The sequence below is a fragment of the Callithrix jacchus genome, chromosome 14, assembly GCF_049354715.1.
Source record: "Callithrix jacchus isolate 240 chromosome 14, calJac240_pri, whole genome shotgun sequence".
Lineage (NCBI taxonomy): Eukaryota > Metazoa > Chordata > Mammalia > Primates > Cebidae > Callithrix > Callithrix jacchus.
In genome coordinates, this window is record NC_133515.1 from 85877161 (window position 1) to 85900447 (window position 23287).

Below are 23287 nucleotides of genomic sequence, written 5' to 3' on the forward strand. Positions count from 1 at the left end.
ACACAGAGCTTCTCCCGCCTCCGCCACCCGGGACAGCAAGACCAACCCCTTCTCTTCCTCCTCCTCCTCAGCCTGCACAAAGTGGGGGCAATGAAGATGAACTTTCTGATGATCCGCTTCTACTTAAGGAATAGTAAATATATTTTCCTTATAACTTTAACATTCTTTTCTCTAACTTACTTTACTGTAAAACTACAGCATATACTACATGTAACATACAAAATATCTATTAATCAGCTGTTTATAAGTAAGCCTTCCAGTCAACAGGAGGCTATCGGTAGTTAAGTTGTGGGGGAGTCAAAAGATATACACTGATTTTCAACTGTGCAAGTGAGCAAGCGATGGTACTCCCAACCCCCACATTCATTAATCGAAATTCAACTGGACTTTTGTTTAACATTTTAAAAGTTTTTGTCTTTGCTCCATTTTAAGACTACCCTATTCTGGATTTAAGATTTCATTTGCAATTTATAAATAAATATAAAATAGAAATTAGAAAAAATACACATATCTATTTAATTTCTATCAGCAGTATCAAATAAAGCAAGAAGAAAGAATCTAGTATTTTGGCTGTTTTAATTGCTATCGGTATTGTCAAATAAAGCCTTAGAAAAGAATCTAGTATTTTGACTATAGTAAATTTAAATTAGTTTGTTCACTTTAAAAATATTTTTCATATGAAAACAAATTTTAAAAACTTTAAGTCCACAGCTTTGGAAATATCTATATACACTTTCTATGTATGAACTCCAGTTATAATTAAAGTTTTAGTAACCCCCTTCCCTGCCAGGCCACTAACACTAAGGAGGGGCTGAGGTACCTTGAGCAGCTGCCTCTCCTTCTCCCTGCAACATGACATTCCTTCCAGTGTGCTGGAAATGTCTCCCAGCACTCACACCACCGCGACTGATAATAAAGCACGGGACTCCCCGGTGTACTCAGCCAAGGCCTCAGGCCCATACTGCCCCAGAGCTGCCTCCACTGTCCACTGGAAGTAGCTGACATTTACCCACAGTAGAAACATGACAAGGGTCTTGTTGCCCCCTGAGCTGAGACCTTCCAAAATGGCCAGAAAGAAACCACCAAAACTACCTGGAGCTTTCCATCCGCTATCCCATGCCACCTCTCTTCCAAAAGAAACCCCTCCCCTCACCCCACAGTAGCTTCAAAACAGAACCCGTTACTAAAACTACACAGGAGCTTATTGTGAACAGAATCTGGGTCCAACTTATTTCACCTTTTATTTCACTTTCTTTATTTTTAATATGCCATCACATACAAAGTCTCATTTGCTCCTATTAACCACCCTGTAAGAAAGGAAGACGACTAATTTTAATGAATAGGAAACTGAGGCTCAGTAAGTGACAGAATCCTAATTATAAAATGATCTTAAATTATTTACATGTCAAATGCACAAATACATTTAATAAAGAAACATGTAATACCTGTAAGAAAAAGCATAGATCTTTACTGAAGAACATACATGAAAGAGCTCTGTTACTAAATATATTTATGTTCATTCTCCCCAAATGTTTTTTGTAACCTGACAACATTACTATCATTTTCACATAAATAATGACAATATCGTTTCCCAAACACTTACTAGGTGTCTAACCACTTCACATATGTTATGTCTTTCAATCTCGCCCAAACCAGTGAAGGCGGAATTATTATTTCCTTGTAATGGAAGAATAATCTGAGGCTTAGAAAAATTAAGCTATGTGCCTAAGGCCAGAGAGATGAAAAAGGCAAAGATGAGGCTCAGATCGATGGCTGTACAAGCACAAAAGCCAGGCCCTCTTCACAAACACAATGAGCACTGGTAACTAAGAAAAGGCTGAATAACAATGACGCAAGGTTTATACTGCCATTAGGTTAAATTATAAAGTTACAATAGTTAAAACAATGTGGCTCTGGCGTAAGACTGTAGTTTTAAATAACACAGAAAACATTTTAGAAAAATGAAAAATACACATAATTATTTTACATGTGATTAAAATGTAAAACTTCAAAACAGTGAAAAAGGAATGAGCATTGAAGTAGGAGTGTTGTAAAAATTAGCTGAGAGAAAAGGATTTGATTCTCCCCACTCCTGTATATTAAACAAATTACAAATAAAGAACTTTAATGCATAAACTGAAAAAAGAGGCTGGGCACAGTAGCTCATGCCTATAATCCCAGCACTTTGTGAGGCTGAGGCAGGCAGATCACTTGAGGCCAGGAGTTTGATACCAGCCTGGCCAACATGGTAAAACCCTTGATCTACAAAAAAATACAAAACTTAGAGGGGCACGGTGGCAAGTTCCTGTAATCCCAGTTATTCAAGAGGCTGAGACATGATCACAACTCTAACTGGCATCAGATGGTATCTCAATGTGGTTTTGATTTGCATTTCTCTAATGACCAGTGATGATGAGCATTTTTTCATATGTTTGTTGGCCTCTTATTCATCTTTTGAAAAGTGTCTGCTCATATCCTTTGCCCACTTTTGAATGTTTTTTTCTTGTAAATCTGTTTTAGTTCTTTGTAGATACTAGCCCTTTGTCAGATGGGTAGATTGCAAAAATTTTTTCCCATTCTGTTGTTTCCAGTTCACTCTAATGATTGTTTCTTTTGCTGTACAGAAGCTCTGAAGTTTAATTAGATCCCATTTGTCTATTTTGGCTTTTTGTTGCCAATGCTTTTGGTGTTTTAGTCATAAAGTCCTTGCCTATGCCTATGTCCTGAATGGTATTGCCTAGGTTTTCTTCTAGGGTTTTTATGGCATTAGGTCTTATGTTTAAGAATAAGGTCCTCTGCATCTTTTGTTAGTCTTTAATCCATCTAGAATTAATTTTAGTGTAAGATGTCAGGGAGGGGTCCAGTTTCTGCTTTCTGCACCTGACTAGCCAGTTTTCCCAACACCATTTATTAAACAGGGAATCCTTTCCCCATTGTTGTTTTTGTCAGTTTTGTCAAAGATTAGATGGTTGTAGATGTGTGGCATTGCCTCCGAGACCTCTGTTCTGTTCTACTGGTCTGTATCTGTTTTGGTACCAATACCATGCTGTTTTGATTACTATAGCCTTGCAGTATAGTTTGAAGTCAGGGCATGATGCCTCCAGCTTTGTTCTTTTTGCTTAGAATTGACTTGGCTATGCGGGCTCTCTTTTGGCTCCATATGAAGTTTAAGTTGGTTTTTTCCAGTTCTGTGAAGAGGGTCATAGTTAGCTTGATGGGGATAGCATTGAATCTGTAGATTACTTTGGGCAGTAAACCTTGAGAATGGAATGTTTCTCCATCTGTTTGTGTCCTCTCTTATTTCCTTGTGCAGTGGTTTGTAGTTCTCCTTGAAGAGGTCCTTTGCATCCTTTGTTAGTTGTATTCCTAGGTATTTTATTCTCTTTGTGGCAAATGTGAATGGCAGTTCATTCTAGATTTGGCTCTCTTTAAGTGTTATTGGTTTATAGGAATGCTTGTGATTTCTGCACATTGATTTTATATCCTGAGACGTTGCTGAAGATTCTTATCAGTTTCAGGAGACTTTGGGCTGAGACAATGGGGTCTTATTAATATACAATCGTGTCATCTGCAAATAGAGACAATTTGACTTTCTCCTTTCCTAATTGAATACGCTTTCTTTTTCTTGCCTGATTGCTCTGGCTAGAACTTCCTATATTGAATAGAAGTGGTGAGAGAGGGCATCTTTGTCTAGTGCCAGATTTCAAAGGGAATGCTTCCAGTTTTTGCCCATTCAGTATGATATTGGCTGTGGGTTTGTCATAAATAGCTTTTATTATTTTGAGGTATGTTCCATTGATGCCAGTTTATTGAGAGTTTTTAGCATAAAGGGCTGTTCAATTTTGTCAAAGGTCTTCTCTGCATCTATTGAGATAATCATGAGGTTTTTGTCTCTGGTTCTGTTTATGTGGTGAATTATGTTTATAGACTTACGTATGGTGATCCAGCTTTGCATCCCTGGGATGAAGTACTTGATAATGATGGATAAGCTTTTTGATGTGCTGTTGCAATTGGTTTGCCAGCATTTTATTGAAAATTTTTGCATCTAAACATAGATAAACATCATGCATATTGGCCTGAAGTTTTCTTTTCTTGTTGAGTCCCTGCCAGGTTTTGGTATCAGAATGATGTTGGTCTCATAAAACTATCCAGGAAGGATTCCCTCTTTTTGGATTGTTTGGAATAATTTCAGAAGGTGTAGTACCAGCTCCTCTTTCTATGGCTGGTAGAATTCAGCTGTGAACCCATCTGGACATGGGCCCTTTTTGGTTGGCAGGCTATTAATTGCTGCCTCAACTTCAGCCCTTGTTTTTGGTCTCTTCAGGGTTTTGACTTCTTCCTGGTTTAGGCTTCGGAGGGTGCAAGTGTCCAGGAATTTACCCATTTCTTTCAGGTTTACTGGTTTACGTGCATAGAGTTGTTTGTAGTAATCTCTGATGGTAGTTTGTATTTCTGTGGACTCTGTAGTGATGTCCCTTTATTGTTTTTTGTTGCATCTATTTGATTCTTCTTTCTTTTCTATTAATCTGGCTAGTAGTCTATTTTGTTGATCTTTTCAAAAAAAACAGCTTCTGTATTTATTAATTTTTGAAGGGTTTTTGTGTCTCTATCTCCTTCAATTCTGCTCTGATCTTATTCTACTAGCTTTTGAGTTTTTTGATCTTGCTCCTCTAGCTCTTTCAATTTTGATAAGATGTTGATTTTAGATCTTTCCTTGCTTCTCACGTGGGCATTTATTACCACAAATTTTCCTCTAGACACTACTTTAAATGTGTCCCAGAGATTCTGGCACATTGTGTCTTTGTTCTCGTTGGTTTCAAACAACATCTTTATTTCTGCCTTCATTTCATTGTTTATCCAGTCAACATTCAAGAGCCAGTTGTTCAGTTTCCATGAAGTTGTGCAGTTCTAAGTTAGTTTCTTAATCCCGAGTTCTAATTTGATTGCACTGTGGTCTGAAAGACTGTTTGTTATGACTTCCGTTCTTTTGTATTTGCTGAGGAGTGATTTACTTCCAATTATGTGGTCAATTTTAGAGTAGGGGTTATGTAGTGCTGAGAAGAATGTGTATTCTATGGATTTGGGGTGGAGAGTTCTGTAAATGTCTATTAGGTCTGCTTGGTCCAGATCTGAGTTCAAGTCCTGGATATCCTTGTTAATTTTTTGTCTCATTGATCTAATATTGACAGTGGAATGCTAAAGTCTCCCACTATTATTGTGTGGGAGTCTAAGTCTCTTTGTAGGTCATTAAGAACTTGCTTTATGTATGGGTGCTCCTGTATTGGATAGCTATATATTTAGGATGATTAGCTCTTCTTGTTGCATTGATCCTTTACCATTATGTAATGCCCTTCTTTGTCTCTTTTGATCTTTGTTGGTTTAAAGTCTATTTTATCACAGACTAGGATTGCAACTCCTGCCTTTTTTTTTTTTTTCTCCATTTGCTTGGTAAATCTTCCTCCATCCCTTTATTTTCATCCTGTATGTATCCTTGCATATGAGATGGGTTTCCTGGATACAGCACATGATGGGTTTTAATTTTTTATCCACTCTGTGTCTTTTGACTGGGACATTTAGCCCATTTACATTTAGGGTTAATATTGTTATGTGTGAATTCAACCCTGCCATTTTGATGGTAGCTGGTTGTTTTGCCTGTTCATTGACGCAGTTTCTTCATTGTGTCGATGCTCTTTACCATTTGGTTCATTTTTGGAGTGGCTGGTACTGGTTGTTCCTTCTATGTTTAGTGCTTCTTTCAGGAGCTCTTATAAGGCAGATCCGGTGGTGATGAAATCTCTGAGCAATTGCTTGTTCCTAAAGGACTTTATTTCTCCTTCACTTATGAAGCTTAGTTTGGCTGGATGTGAAATTCTAGGTTGAAAGTTCTTTTCTGTAAGGATATTGAATATCGGCCCCCACTCTCTTCTGGCTTGTAGGGTTTCTGCCAAGAGATCCGTTGTGAGTCCGATGGGCTTCCCTTTGTGGATAACCCGACCTTTCTTTCTGACTCCACTTAGCATTTTTTCCTTTATTTCAACCCTGATGAATCTGACAATTATGTTTTCATTTATCATTGTGCCACAAAAACATTTTCATATCACAGCACAGTCTTTAAAAACATTGCAAAAGTCATGCTGAGGGAAGCTATTAAAGAATATGGGAGGCCGGGCGCGGTGGCTCACTCCTGTAATCCCAGCACTTTGGGAGGCCGAGGCAGGTGGATCACGAGGTCAAGAGAGCGAGACCATCCTGGTCAACATGGTGAAACCCCGTCTCTACTCAAAATACAAAAAAATTAGCTGGGCATGGTGGTACGTGCCTGTAATCCCAGCTACTCAGGAGGCTGAGGCAGGAGAATTGCCTGAACCCAGGAGGCAGAGGTTACGGTAAGCCGAGATCGCATCATTGCACTCCAGCCTGGGTAACAAGAACGAAACTCCGTCTCAAAAAAAAAGAATATGGAAATATGAGCATGACATACAGGGAAAAGCTTTGAAAAGGCTATATAGAATACGATTCATCTCTCTTTGCTTAAAAATTCAGACACATGGTCGGGCACAGTGGCTCATGCCTGTAACCCCAGCACTTTGGAATTTCTCCTGTGTTTCAGGAGATCACCTGAGGTCAGGAGTTCAAGACCAACCTGTCTAATATGGTGAAATCCCGTTTCTACTAAAAATACAAAGAAAAAAAATAGCTGGGCATGGTGGTACACACCTATAATCCCAGCTACTTGGGAGGCTGAGGCAAGAGAATTGCTTGAACCTGGGAGGCAGAGGTTGAGTCAGCTAAGATTGCACCACTACACTCCAGCCTGGGCAACAAGAACGAAACTCCATCTCAAAAAACAACAAAAAAAAATTCAGACACATGCATTAGGATAACAATTGGGAAAGTATATACCTAATGCTAACAGTGATAATCTCACCTAGTTAACAAAATTACAGATGACTTTTACTTACATTTGGTTTTTCTTAATTTTTCAAATATTGTACAACTTTCATAATCAAAGTTTTTAAAGAAACAATTAATGAATTCAACATCTAAACCAAAAAGTAATGACTTGAGTCAACACTTAACATTCTATTAGGAATGATGTGATTAAAGTTATGTCAAAGTTCAAAAGCCAGAGAATTGAGAAACTTAGAATTACAGCATGTTTGAGAGCTCCGTTTACTCATCCAAAGCATTTATTGTCCCCTATGAAATGGCAGGCATGGGGCTACATTCTAGATATTTGCACACAATAATCAGTAAAATGTCATAAACACTGTAATAAAGACCCTATACAGTGCAGAACGAAAACAGAAGAAGACGACGTCTCCTCAGAGCCTCAGGAAAGACATGTTAGTGGAGAAATGATATTTCTGCCAACTTGAAAGATAAGCACACAGAAAAGGGAATGCACAGATGGTCATCTGAGCAAAATATATATATACAAACACACACACGTGTGTGTGTGTGTGTGTGTGTGTGTGTGTGTGTGTGTGTGTATTGGGGTTTTTTTGAGACAGTCTTGCTCTGTTGCCCAGGTTGGAGTGCAGTGTCACAATCTAGGCTCACTGCAACCTCCATCCCCCAGGTTCAAGTGATTCTCCTGCCTCAGCATCCCGAGTAACTGGGATTACAGACACCCACCACCATGCCCAGCTAATTTTTGTATTTTTAGTAGAGACTGGGTTTCACCATGTTGGCCAGGCTGGTCCCAAACTCCTGACCTCAAGTGCTCCTCCCACCCCAGCCTCCCAAAGTGTTGGGATTACAGGCATGAGCCACTGTGCCCAGCTGCAATATGTGTGTTACTTTTTCCTATTCCTGAAAAGCATACAGTTTAGAGAACTGCAGTCACCTGTGAGGATATCACCATGAAACAAAAGTCAGGAGAAACACAGGAGTCAATCATGTAGGCCTTTGTAGGCAGGGCCAGTGAATCTGGACTTCATTCTGTGTTTGAGAATTTGAAAGCTTTAAGGGAGAGGCACAAAACAAACGCAAGCACATGATGTGGAAGGACAGACCTGTGGCAAACTGGATCATATGAATATTGCCTAAAGACCATCAAATGTGGGCTGACCAAACCACGCCAATGAGTCAGATTCCACAGATAAGACCCAGTGAGGACTTTTGAGCAGGCCCTGGGGATAACATGGAGAAGAGCTGAAGTGAGCTGGTAATGACGGAACAGGAGACAGATCCCAGGCGGGATGTAGACATCCACAGAGTGGAGGAGGATGGACGTCTCATGCCTATTAGATCCCTGTGATGACTGTGGGAAAATCTCAAGCTCATTCTTGGCATGGGACACACAGTGTTCTGAAGACAGAGCTGCTTCCCTCCCCCTTTCTGCCATGTCTTCCTTGGGATGAAACACATTCCTCACTACCATTTCTGTACACGATCTAGAAAAATCTTGTTTTCTCACAGAAAGGACATGGGAGGCTGTTCCTTCCCATTTCCCAGCTTGCTTTCACTCACGGGGGCCAAACCCCCATGTCCTTTGCCCCCAAGGCCTTCAAGTTTCTACCCAGGAATTTTCATCATCTCTGACTAGGTTTTCCGTATTTCTTCTCAAAGTATCATTTCCTTCCATACAACTAAGCAAGGAAATGGAAGAGAGTTTGATGTGTCTCAAGACATGCACTTTCTCAACACACATGCTTCAGAACACACCATGCCTCCAGATAGATTAACAACAGATAGCACAACTCGCAATCAACTCTGGCCCCTTGCCTGGCAGAAGGCTATCTGAGCACTGCCCTGTCTCCCTCACCCCTAGGAGCAGGGACAAATGTCCTAAGTACCTGCCAGCACCTGACACTCTTTCTTTTGTTCCTGAGAACAATGATCAACAAACATTTTGCTCGCACACTCTATGAGTAAAAACAGATAAATAATTTTAAAAGCTTATCCTCTAGCCTCAATAAAAGTATATTCTTAAGGTACTAGTGTTAACCTATATAAATATTACTAAAGCTTTTTAATTTTCATAGAAAACAGATAAGTACTAATATTTCCACCTCATGTCCGCAGAGTGTCTTGCATCTAACCATACCTGCTGCGTAATTCCCAGGGTTCAGATTGCTTTCTCCTTCCCTTGTTCCTTTGTATCATGTTCTTCCACTCACCAACATCTCCACTCTGATTTGGATACCTCTCCCCCTTCAGAATCCTTTATTTCCTGATTTCTTCATAGCAACTTCTTGCATTTTGCCTAAGAACTCTTGAATATCTTCAATCAACTGGAGCATAAACTGACTGTTCTTAAACTCTTTCAGCTACTCAAGCAAGACGACCCATTTCAAAATTCTCAAAATTGGTGATGATTTTGAGGAAGAGGGGAAAACAGCCCCACTCAACCCTGTCAACAGTACCTAACAGTCCTTAGGACCAGGCAGGGTTCTCCCATGAAATTTCAGATCTCTGTGAAGCTTATCAATACCTTCACACCAGAGGTACACAAATGACCTGCCTATGCCCCGTGGGACTTCAAGTTCTAGCTTTTGGGCTCTAATTTCTGGTGGCTCCTACCACCCACTACTTAAGCAAGCATGTGTACTTCCTTAAGCAACTCAGCCTTTCCCACCAAGGTATTATTCATAAATTAAATGGCATCATTTAAAAAAGAACCTCTAAACCCAATCAGTCTGGAAGAGCCTCATATTGCTCTAAAAGTAAAAAAGCTTCAGAAAACCACTGGCAGGTAGTGAAGTGGGTCTGGGGGAGATAAAAACGAAAAAGAGAAAAGGGCATTCTTTCTACAATGAAACAAAAAAGGTTTTTCAAGCAATATACTCAGAGAATGTGGGAGCATTTTTCAAAATAACTGTAAGGTTATGCCTTACATTTCTTTCATGTATCACTGAATATTAAATCAAATCTCTGATTACTCAAGGAGCATTTAAAAGCAATCCACCCTACTCAATGAAAGACAAAGTGTAAATTCCTCTAACTTTTATTAACAGTTCTAACTTCTATGAAGATAAAAATATATGCAGTGCACTAGTTTTAGTCACCGGTGACATTTTTAATTGCACTTGCAAAGGAGGGAGAAAGAACTCTTCTCAATACACTCATCACACCTTTTCTCCTACTTGTTAAAATTCTACCAAGCAATGCAAAAGATACAGCACTCTACTTTTCTTTCTTCACAGAATCCCATCATGTTCATCTTGAAAGGTGTTTTTCTAAATCTTCTTAATACTCACTTGGCAAAAGCATTTCTTCTGTTAATCTCCTTTTGGGAAGAAGCGGAAGTTGTGCTGAAACTTCTCCTAAAACCTAAATATGAAAGTTGGGGTTAGAAGAGGAAAAATGGATAATAAGCTTTCAGTTCTTATTTATGATGATCTTTTATCATTTATTCTATAGATGTTCTAGTATATTAAATATTTCTTTCAAAATAGAAAGCAGGGCAGCACAGTGGCTCACACCCGTAATCCCAGCACTTTGGGAGATGGAGTGGGAAGACTGCTTGAACTCAGGAGTTCAAGACCAGCCTGGGCAATATAGTGAGACCCTATCTCATTTAAAAAAAGAAGAAGAAGCAGAGAAGGTAAGTACACACAATATAATCGTGGCTTAGATTTCTTGACAAATTTTCATCTTTACCTTCATAATCAAACTATACACATATATGAATAAGTGAAGAGCATGACATTATTTTTGGAGATTTTTATTATAAGGTTTCTCAAAAATCAAATAAAATTGAATTATTTATTTATAAAGCTGATTATTTTACTATCAAGTATTATATCTTGATATTCATATAAAAAAGAAGAAGATAAAATGGTTTAAAGACATAATCATTTATAATACACTGAACAATTAACTTCAGAACTTTTGATTGTTGGCCTCTCCAAATAATACAACAAAAACAAAAACACTTCTCAAGAGGTAAATTTTTAAAAAGATGTTTTTAAAAAGAAACAAGATTTCTAGCCTGGTCAGTTATGGCAGACCAGATATGCTGAATGAATCTCTTGATTGATGCAATTTTAGTTAAAACTATAATTTTTAAAAAATACTATTAAGATGACACAAAAGGCACAATTTCAAAGAGTCCAAAAACAAAAAAGTGAAACCATTAGAGGCCCCCAAACACCAAAGTAATTGACCATCTTATAGCAGCAGGCTTTCCACTGAATTCCAGAGAACCTGGGCTTCCACCTTACTGGCTGCACAGGAGGCAGGGAGGGAAATAAAGCCTAGGGCCTCCACATGGGGATCCTCACAAAAGATTCTTGGTTAAAGTGAGGATCCCAAACAGCTCACTCTCAGTGCAAGGCAAAAGGAGAAATGAAACACCGTTCAGATGAAGACAAAGGAAAGTCACTTATGTCAACCTTAATGCTCAGTAGGAGGCAAAATTTTCTCCCCTCAGAATTTGTGACCATGAATGAAATTCATGTTGTCTTGTAATACAGAAATGTTGCAGAGACTATAAATTAAAGTATTACAGGCTGGCAGTGCCTCTAGTCAACTTGGCACAGGTAGATACAATCTTCTCTGGAGGCATCAACCCAGTCCTCAAAGAATTTTTATATATAAAATTCTGAGTAAAAGAAGCATCTCACAAGAATAAATTACAAAACTCACAAGGAAAGAAGGCAAACCATAAGTCTCAACAGAAACAGATGGCAGAATGAGACTCACGAGGGCTTTAGATACTGAATTATTTAACACAAAATAAAAGATAATATTTTAAATGTTTAGACAAAAAAGAAAAACTTGAAAATACAGGGAAAGAATCGCAATGGTAAGCAGCAAGAAGATTTGAAAAAAGAAAAACAAACAATTTTTATAGTTTTAAAGCTTTATGGCTGAGTTAAGCAGCAGAATAAACAGCTCAAGAGAGAATCAGGAAACAGAAGGATGGGTCTGGAGATATCCAGAATAGAGTCTAGAGTGACAAGTTCTGAGAAATATGAGAGAACATGGGAAAGAAAATGAGAAGGTCCAACATACTACTAAAGAGTGTTTCAGAAGGAGATAAGCATGAGAAAGAAGGAGAAACTATTTTAATTATAACAGGTAGGAATTTTACATAACTGATCAATTCCCAGATACAGAAAAATCTGTACTGCCAAACAAAAAGAATAAACAGGATAAACAAAATCTCCACCTAGACATCATGGTGAAACAACAATATGAATTAGTTAGACTCACAGATGTTGTCTCATCAACAATGACGGAAGCCAAAAAAATAGTACAATGATACTGTCAAGAGGCGGGGAGAAATATCTTTCAACTTAATATTCTATAACCAGTAAAATTATCATTGGAAAAGACAAATAAAAACAATGAGTTTGCTACCCAACAGACCCTTTCTAAAAGAAATTTTAAAGAATCTACATGAAATTAATAAAAATGATCTCAAGTAGAAGTTCTGAGGATTAATGAGTAAATTAATGTTAAATTATGTACAGTAATTACTAAGAATAATATTGATAGAGTATAACTTCTACACAAGTAGAGGGGTAAATAGAACGAAAAAAAAACTGGGGACTGGGAATATAGTCAGAATACAGTCAAGAAAAATCACTTATTAATTACAAAAAAGTGAATAGAAAACAAATAAGGTAGCAAAAATATCAGTATATATCGGTAATTACAATGGGGACTGGGAATATAGTCAGAATACAGTCAAGAAAAATCACTTATTAATTACAAAAAAGTGAATAGAAAACAAATAAGGTAGCAAAAATATCAGTATATATCGGTAATTACAATAAATGCAAATGAGTAAGACTTTCAGTTAAAAGAAAGATTGTCAGACTTATTTTAAAAAAGGAAAACATGACTATATTCCATTTATAAATATTCTAAAAACATAAGAACATAGAAAGGTTACAAGTCAATGTACAGAAAAAGATATATTAGGCAAATAAGCAAAAGAAGGCTGGTATTAAGGTTATAAAAATTATTATGAAAGCAACACCATTTACATTAAGGCCAACAATTAAATACATAGGTATAAATCTAACAAATATGCACAGTCTATATAAGGAAAACTATAAAACTAATGGAAGAAATCAAAGAAGATATAAATAAATGGATAGTCCATGTTCATGGGTAAAAAGACTAAATATTAAGATGTCAGTTCTTTCCAACTTGATCTATATAGTCAATGCAATCCCAATTAAAATCCCAGCAAGTTATTTTGTGGATATCACAAACTGATGATAAAGTTTATATGCACAGGCAAAAGGCCCAGAATAACCAACACAATATTGAAAAAGCAGATCAAACCAGAGGACTGACGCTACTCAACCTGAAGAATTACTAAAAAGCTACAGTAATCTTCATAGTAATTCTTCAGGTTGAGTAGTGATTAAAGATTTAAACATGAGGCCTAACACCATAAAAACTCTAGAAGAAAACCTAGGCAATACTATTCAGGACATAGGCATGGGCAAGGACTTCATGACTAAAACACCAAAAGCAATGGCAACAAAAGCCAGAATAGACAAATGGGATCTAATTAAACTTAAGAGCTTCTGCACAGCAAAAGAAACTATCAATAGAGTGAACCGGCAACCAACAGACTGGGAAAAAATTTTTTTGCAATCTACCCATCTGACAAAGGGTTAATATCCAGAATCTACAAAGAACTTAAACAAATTTACAAGAAGAAAAAAACCCATTCAAAAAGTGGGCAAAGGATATGAACAGATACTTTTCAAAAGAAAACAATTATGCGGCCAACAAACATATGAATAAAAGCTCATCATCATTGGTCATTAGAGAAATGCAAATCAAAACCACATTGAGATACCACCTCACACCAGTTAAAACAGCGATCATTAAAAAATCAGGAGACAGATGCTGGAGAGGATGTGGAGAAATAGGAATGTTTTTACACTGTTGGTGGGAGTCTAAATTAATTCAACCATTGTGGAAGACAGTGTGGCAATTCCTCAAGGATCTAGAAATAGAAATACCATTTGACCCAGCAATCCCATTACTGGGCATATATCCAAAGGATTATAAATCATTCTATTATAAAGACACATGTACACGTATGTTTATCGCAGCACTGTTCACAATAGCAAATACTTGGAACCAACCCGAATGCCCATCAATGTAGACTGGATAAAGAAAATGTGGCACATATACGCCATATAATAACTATGCAGCCACAAAAAAGGATGAGTTCATGCCTTTGCAGAAACATGGATGAAACTGAAAAGCATCATTCTCCGAAAACTAACACAAGAACAGAAAACCAAACACCACATGTTCTCACTCATAAGTGGGTATTGAAAAATGAGAACTGGACACAAGGACATAGGACACAGGGAGGTGAACATCACACACCACGGCCTGGGGTGTCGGGGGCTAGGGAAGAAATAGCAGGGGGTGGGGAAATTGGGGAGGGATAGCATTAGGAGAAATACCTAATATAGATGACGGGGCAATGGATGCAGCAAAACACCACCATGGCACATGTATACCTATATAAAAACTTGTACCCCAGAACCTCAAGTATGATTAATAAATTTTTTAAAATACAGTAATCAAGACAGTGTGGTACTGGCAAAAGATTAGACAAATAGATGAATGAAAAAGAACAGAGAGCCCAGAAAGAGGCCCACATAAATTAGTCAACTGATCTTTGAAAACAGCAAAGGTAATTCAATGAAAAAAAAAGACTGTCTTTTCAACACATAATACTCAAACAACTGGACATTCACATGTGAAAAAATCTAGATACAGACCTCACATTTTACCCCAAAATTAACTCTAAATGGATCCTAAATCTAAATATTAAACACAAAACTATAAAACTCCTAGAAGATAACACAGGACAAAAATCAGGGTAATCTTGGGTCTGGTGATGATTTTTTAGATAAAACACCAAAGCACAATCCATGAAATAAAAAATTGATAACTCAGACTTCATTAAAATTAAAAACCTTTGCTCTATGAAATACACTGTTAAGAGAATGAAGAGACAAGCCACGGATGGAGGGAAAATATTTGCAAAACACATGTCTGATACAGATTTGGTATTCAAAATATACAAAGAACTCAACAACATGAAAATAACAAACAGAATTTAAAAATGAGCAAAAGACGTGAACAGGCACCTCATCAAAGAAGATATAGCACACTGCTGTTTGGACACTGTTGAGGATATGCAGAGTACAGCCATCATGGAAAAACAGTGTGGAGGTTCCTCAAAAAAGTAAAAATAGAACTATCATATAATCCAGCAATTCCACTGCTGATATATACACAGATATAGATATACATATATCTCCGAAAGAAAAGAAATCAGTATTATAGAAGAGATAGCTGCACTCTCATGTTTATTGCAGTGCAATTCACAACAGCCAAGATATGGAATCAACCTAAGTGTCCACCAATGGATGAATGGATAAAGAAAATGTGGTATAGGTACAGAGTGGAATATTATTCCACCATAAAAAGAATGAAATCCTATCATTTGCAGCAACACCAATGGAACTGAAGAGTAAGTGAAATAAGCTAGGCACAGAAAGACAAATTATCGTTATGTTCTCACTCACGTGTGGGAGCTAACAAAACGGGAATCTTGTGAAGGTAAAGAGTAGAATGATTAACACCAAAGGCTGGGAAGGGTGTGTGAGGGGGTGGGAAGCAGGATAAAGATAGACTGGCTAATGGGCATAAAAATGCAGTTAAATAGAAGTAATAAATTATAGTATTCAATAGTATAGGGGGGAAATTATAGTTAATAACTTATGTATATTTCAAAACAGCTAGGAGAGGAGAATTATAACATTCCCAACACAAAAATCAATGTTTTAGGTGATAGATGTCCCAGTTACCCTGACTTGATGATCACACATTATATATGTGCATCAAATTCTCACATGTATCCCAAAAATATGTACAACTATGATATGTCAGTAAAAAATACAAAGAAAAAGAGATGGCAAATAAGCATATGAAAAGATAGTCAGCATCTGTTACAAACTGAATTGTGTCCCCTCAAAACTCATATGCTGAAGTCCTAACGTCTCAGCATTCCACAATGTTACTATATTTGGATATAACTGCAGTAAAATGAAGTCATATGTAATAGGAGGTAATTAAGTTAAATGAGGTCATATGGGTGGGCTCTAATCCAACATGACTAGTGTCTTTATGAGGAGAGTGGGATGTACACATACACACAGTGTAAAAGACCACATGAAGACACCAGAGATAGAAGGTCATCTACAAGACATGGAGAAAGGCCTTCAAATAAACCAAACCTGCCAACACCTTGATCTCAGACGTCTAGAGCCTCTGGAGTTGTGAGAAAATGAATGTCTGTGTTTCAACCACCCAGTATATAGTATTTTGTCACAGCATCCCTAGCAATTAATACAACATCAAACATCTTTAGAAAATACCAAATTAAAACACTAGGGAGGCCTGGCACGGTGGCTCACACCTGTAATCCCAGCACTTTGGGAGGCCGAGGTGGGTGGATTATGAGGTCAAGAGTTCGAGACCAGCCTGGCCAATATGGTGAAATCCCAAAATTGCCTTAAAAATACAAACATGAGCAGGGTGTGGTGGCATGTGCCTGTAATCCCAGCTACTTGGGAGGCTGAGACAGGAGAATCGCTTGAACCCAGGAGGTGGGGGTTGCAGTGAACCGACATTGTACCACTACACCCCAGCCTGGGTGACACAGTGAGACTTTGTCTCAAAAAAAAAAAAGAAAAAGAAAAGAAACACTAGGGAATTTCAAATTAAAACAGCATACCTATTAGAGTGGGCCATAAAATTAATCTCAACAATTATTTAAAGATTGATATACAAATCATTCTTTCATATATGGTTATCCATGCAAAAAAAAATTAGATCCTTACCATACACAAAATCAATTCTTGGTAAACTGACAAATGGGAAACATAAAAATATAAATCTTTTAGAAAACAACATGAGCAAATATCTTCATAATTTCTATTTTAAGAAAAGATTTTGTAAAACAAAAAATCCAAACCATAACATGTTTTGCTATTTTGACTACAAAAAATTAAGGAGTTTTGCTCATCAAAATACACCAAAAATAAATAAAAAGATTAAAAGACAAGTAACAACCTGGGCAAGACATTTGCAACACATGAAGTTGACAAAACGTTTGTACCCAAAATATGTAAAGCAGCCTACAAATTAATAAGATAAAGACAAACCACCTCCAGAAAATGGGCAAGAAATCTGAACAGGTGCTTCATAATAGAGGAAATGCATATTGCCCATAAGCATGAAAATAGGCTCACCCTCATTTGTAATCTAGAAAACGCAAATTAAATGTTAATGAAATACCATTTAAGCCCTTCAGATAGGCAAAGACTTCTAAATCAAACAAGGTAAGTACTAGTGAGGCAAGGAGAAGCAGAGGCTCTGATCCATCACAGATAGAGTATGCAATACAGACAGGCATTACCTAGGAAGGTGGAGACATAGGTATCCCACACCTGGCAATCCTAAACTTCCTCAAGTGTGCACAGGAGCATAGTTTGTAATAGAAAAGACAGGAGATAACCCAAATAACCATCAATTATGGAATGAATATTTCAATAGAATGCTAAATAACGAAATAGCAAACCATCAAAACTAATCACATACTATTGATATATCTCTACATATAGGTGATAAAAATAAAGAGAATCAAGGGAATAATTAATGTACAATTCAAGACTCCTCTACCTGAGGATGGAGTATAAGAAGAGGGAGGCAGACGAGATGGGATGGGGTACTCAGGGGTTTCTACAGGTCAGGTCATCCTCTTTTTCAGACAGGGGATAGATAACAGATGCTTGCTCTGTGATTACACAAACTATACAAATACATTTTATAGACCCTTATGTATACATATATACCTCACAACAAAAATTTTTCAATAAATGAAAGCAAAGAAATAATTATTAGGAACACAAAACTGTGTAATCTTACCAGGATAAGAACGGTTCTGTTTATTTGAAATTTCTGAAAGGGTATCCAGGGAATCTGCCACTCTGTGAATAAAACAAAGTACACCTCATTAGAAGTAGCTGGTCTTCAGATTTAAGACTGGTTATCAACTAAGTTTTTCACACCAAATGTAGTCTTTCATTAGACAAACATTTATTGAGAATCCATTACAAGCCAGGAGCTTCAATCTGGCATGAAAGAAAAACAATAATTAAATAGAAGAGGTTCTCATTATCTAATTAGTATAGAAAAAAATTAAAGTGAATTCACTAAAATACGAACTTGAATTTATTTCTCTGAAACTTCATCTTCAAAGGTGAAACTAAAAAATATGAAAATAAGTTTATATTAAACTTAACAAATGTTAGATTAATACTGTGAAAAAAGGCAGGAATTCTTAAAATGACAGGAAAAGGCATTGGCTGAGTTTGTGTGAGTGACTTTTCTGGTAAAATTATATGGCTAATACAATTCAACATCTTTTACTTTATATTTGACTCTAAGCCACAATCATAAAGGTCACTTTCCCAATGGGGTTTCCTTCATTTTTTGATATTCAAATCATTCTTTATTTTTGAAAAGTCAATCCCGACAGCCTCATTTTCTTTCAACTGTTAATGACCTAAATCTGGAAAGCCTTCATTTGTCAATCGTTTCCTCCAGCATATCTTATCACCATCGAGAAATCCTGCAACTCTTGCAATATTTGCCATTTCACCTAACAATTCATATGTATCGTTTTTACATGATATACAACATACCGCAATAAGAGACTGATGGACACAAAGAAGGTGATTTATTGAAGAGGACGAATATTTGAATGAAGCAGTAACAGTTGAGAGAAAGTGAATTCTGAAAGTAATCAGTTCATTAGTAGTAAGTGCCTAATAATAGCAAGAACTAAGAAAGTGAATACTATGCTAATGAAGATCACTTGAGCAAAGTGTGTGTGTGTGTGTGTGTGTAAGATTAGATTTAACCTAGTCAGTTTTCTTAGAGTTTCTCCAAAGAAATTGACTGATTAATATATTAACAGAAGAAAAGGTGTTCACTACGTGAATGCTGGGCAATAGTAGGTGGGTGTAGAAAGCCCTCCAAGCAGAAAGAAATAACATGTGCAAAGATTCTGGGATAGGAAGCACATTTTACAAACAGAAAGGGGTTTGGGGGTAAAGGTCAGCTATAGTCCTGGGGAGGAGGAAGATGCAAGGTGTGACTGGGAATGGCCACTACCTTACTAGGACTGTCCTCGAACAGTCCCTAGTTTAAAATTCTTCCATCTTGAAGAGTAGTGGTATCTTTCAAGAGCTCCAAAGCTGGTTCAGATGAGAAACTCCTCAAAATCAGGGACCATGTCTGTTTTATTTGTTATAGAATGCCTAGCGCAGCATAAGTGCTAAAAGACACTTAATAGTATTTGATGATGATGAATGAGACAATCAGAAGATGACAGGAAGACAGCTGGATTGAGATAGCAGTTCATTTAGAAACAGGCCTTTTTTTTTAAGAGGGGGCTGCTTTTAAAGACACCACCTTAAAGAAAACCAAACAGAAGGCAATCCAAAAAAAAAAAAAACAACATAAAAAACGTGTGCTCCAGAAACAAAGCAAGAAAGAAAAGATGAAATCATGAAAAAGTAGCTTTACAACATAGAGGAGGAGGAAAAAGCTGTTAGAGCATAACATGCACTGAACTAGGAATCAGATGGGATCAATATTTAATGTGCCTAAAATATGCCAAATTATGTACTCTGGGTAATCAAACATGAAAAAGCAGAATCCCAGTCCTCATGACTAGGAGACAAACGCAACTTCTAAGAGACTGCTGCAATGTGTTGACGAAAATATGCCCAAAGTAACATGAGAACACAGAAGACTGGCTGGTGACTTAGCATCGATTTTACTCCCAAACCAATCATTTACAAGATGTATGTCCTGAAGAAGGTCCCTGAAACTCTTCTAATCACTATAGCACTATGGTTAAGGGCACACATGCTGATACTAGACAACCTGGGTTCAAATCCCCACTTTGGAGCACAGCACACGTCACCCCTTGTGCCTTACTTCCCTCACCTATGGAACACAGTGCCTACACCACAGAGCTACAGGAGAGCAGTAAACAGGTTAATACGTGAAGAGTCCAGCAAACAGATCCCAGCACGTATAAACGGTATTCGTAGTTACTACCTCCTTTTCTTCATTTATTAAATAAATAAATAAAAAGAACAAACCATCTAAAAGCAACGGCTTACAAAAAGACAATTACAAAATAACACATCTGGGCTGAGTCCAGCCCACGGCTAATTAGCGTATGACTTTAGCTAAATCACTTATCTCTTTGAAACCTGTTTCTTCATCTGCAAAATAGGAATAATCCTAATAACTTACAGCTCATGAGATCTGGGGGGATTCATGAGGTACACATCTAAAATACACTGTGCAGAGAACCCACCTACTAAATGCTCAATACTTGTTTGTAAAAGTTATTATTTTCCAGCTTACCTGATCAATATTTATTAGGATAAATGAAACAACATTTAAGTGAAGATAGTTTATGAACTACAAAGCATTGTATGTTAAATTCTATAACATAAAGAAGAAGAAAGTTATAAAGAAGAAAGGAAATTAATACAAAAAATATGAAATGATTCATTAAGAAAAACAAACTGAGGGAGAAATGGATGTAAAAACTTCGACTTCCCGAGAGATAGTCACAACAGTCTAGTTGTAAGGGAAAACTAGACGAGACTCCCAGATTGCAATCGTAGTTCTAGTCTCACGAATGTGATTACGCAATATATGTTATCTCTCATTTAAAGATTAGTATCCCATTTCCTAACCACTGAAAGTCATACCAAGCAACTTCTTCCAGCCCAGAAGAGAAGCCATTTCAAATAATGATCCTGGAATTTTATGAGGACTTTGTTTCTGCTCAACTTATTTTTTAAAACCAGATGAGGTGGTATGAAAGATACTATCTTAAGAAGAAACATCAAGGAGGTATATTATATAAAAATCCTTGAAGCTTCACTTCCCCCAAAGATCTACTGCCTATCTATTTTTGAAAACTAAAGAAATCAGAGGAAAAAGCCATTTTGGTTCCATTAGGTTTGTAGGAGAATGAATGGGGTGCCTGCTGGCAGGAAATTTAATGTGGTTAGGATGTGACTGAAGCAATCAGAGAGCATTTTTACTTTTGTTTGCATGACAGATTAAGCTTGCTGCTTTCACTGTTCTTAGCTGCAAATGCCACTTCTAATAGCCTACACATACTCATAGGGTTTGCAAATGAGAAATAAAGGAGGTTTTTGAAATTGCAAATCCTCAGCAAGGCAAATTTAGCTTTCCATGAGCCTTCTCTCTGAAGAAGGTGGTTGGTTAACCCCTTGAAAGAAGACATGAGCTACAATCAGGGCATGTCTTTAATATAAAATTAGTGTCTCCATTAACCACTGCAAAATACAAAAAGTTTCTGTAAATAAACATAAATTTCATTCTCTTACCTTTGCACTCTGGATGGGGGAGCAAATATTCCATATCTTGGAGAACAACTAAAATACTGCACACCTCCAACTGAACCATCATTCTTGCCATGGGGTTTTTCAAGCTCTATACCATACCAATATCCTAGAACATGAATATTGCATTTTAAATGCATCTGTTCTTTATCCAAAACTGGTATGCTACTATGCAAAACCAAAGTCTAGATGGTTTAAAGTTTCCATAAATGACCAAAATGAGGGAGCGTCATTATACTCATTAAGATTTCAAATGATAAAATTATAAAATTTGAAAATTTGAAAAGTAAACAGGAAAAACATTTTACAAGTATCATTGCAGAGTAGTACATAAAGGAGGAAAATAAAATGCACAAACACAATTTGGGAAGAATTAGCGACTGCGCAAACAGCGTATGGCCAAAACAGATCTAAAAACTACAGTGAAAAACTGTTCTTGACTCCGTCATATAGTGCGTTTCAGTGAAAGAAGTGAAACATCATATTGAGATTTTAAAATTATAAAATGAACATGCAATCTTTTCATTTTACTCACCTAACATTAGACCACCACAGATCTCGAATAATTAAAGAAGGACAAAAATCATATATAAAATACCACTAGACATCATGGTGAGTGCTTTTTCTTTTCTTTCTTCCACCCAAGATAAAAAGAAAAATCTTTTTTTTACCTAAATAAAAAGGTTTAGGTTGGCTAATAGGGAGAATTATTTTTAAGACTTTTTGTACTTAAAAGGAACTACTCTGAAGGAAATAACAGGAATTCCTTTTCTAGACAGCCTAAAATTAAAGTAGCAAGGTTGCTTTAACTGTGGTTTTACCTAGAATAAGGTAAAAGGACACGTACTCCTAAGATAAGGATTTTCAAATTGAGGGTGCCTCAAGACCAATTAAAAGTACCTAATAGTCCATTTATTTATGATTTAAAAGGAGTATATAGTAGTAATTGTATTTGGTCTCAGTATCAAGTAAAAAAATAAGGACATAGATATCAAGAAACTTATTGCAAATTACAAATTACAAAAATAGTGTTTCTTCCAGAGTACTAGTTCAAAGAGTTAATTATATGCCTTCTAAAAAACCAACTCACAATTTAATTTTTTTCTTCTATGTTTAAAAAGATGATACTTGAATCCATTTCCTATGTCACACAAGTAATGTCTACAAAACTATTTTTAAGCCATACTAATGCTCTGAAAAGAGGTCAGCACATTTCCCAATGTCCTAAACCAGGTTAGTCTGGTCGCCACTGTTATTTCTCAGTGTTACAGTTACAATTTTCCAAGTTTTACTTGCTTCTGCCTTTTATGCTTTCCCACATAATTTTTGCATTTTCCAATTTTAATTTAGCATCTAATTGCTAATGTTAACATGTAACATTCTTGGAAGCAGGTAACATACAGCAGAAATACGCATGGCAAGTGTTAACAATAAAGACTACACATTGGCAGTGTCGTGGTATGGATAGCTTCCCATTTAAATGTTAATTTTCTTTCCAAGGTGGCACATAAAAAATGCTGATGAGACTAAATACAGCCTCTCTCAATTCTAGATCTCATAACCCCCAAACACTTCAGATATTACCACTGTTCTGCAGCAATGATTGATTTTTTTGATGCTACTATTTCCTTACAGAACAGAAGGTTTTTAACAAAAAAGTTTCCAAATTTAGTATATTTGCCTATTACTTCCTCAATTTCTAAATGCTTTCATTAGGAATTTAAAAATTAAAATCAACCTAAAATGAAGAATTATATATATCCAAAGATATATATATCTCCAAAGATATATATTTTATAGATTGATTGATTGATTTT

The 23287-nt window shown here is 36.7% G+C and overlaps 1 protein-coding gene across 8 annotated transcripts in view; it reads right to left on the minus strand.

The window, feature by feature from the left end:
- Positions 1–23287, minus strand: part of CLIP4 (CAP-Gly domain containing linker protein family member 4) — a 95452-nt gene that overhangs the window by 2447 nt on the left and 69718 nt on the right. For all 8 annotated transcript variants that reach the window (XM_035272910.3, XM_035272914.2, XM_035272916.3 and 5 more), the window contains 3 exons: positions 21456–21579; positions 17935–17996; positions 10206–10278 (listed from right to left, as the gene is read on the minus strand). In XM_035272910.3, the coding sequence (XP_035128801.1) occupies positions 10206–10278; positions 17935–17996; positions 21456–21579 (259 nt within the window). The remainder of the gene's footprint in view (positions 1–10205; positions 10279–17934; positions 17997–21455; positions 21580–23287) is intronic.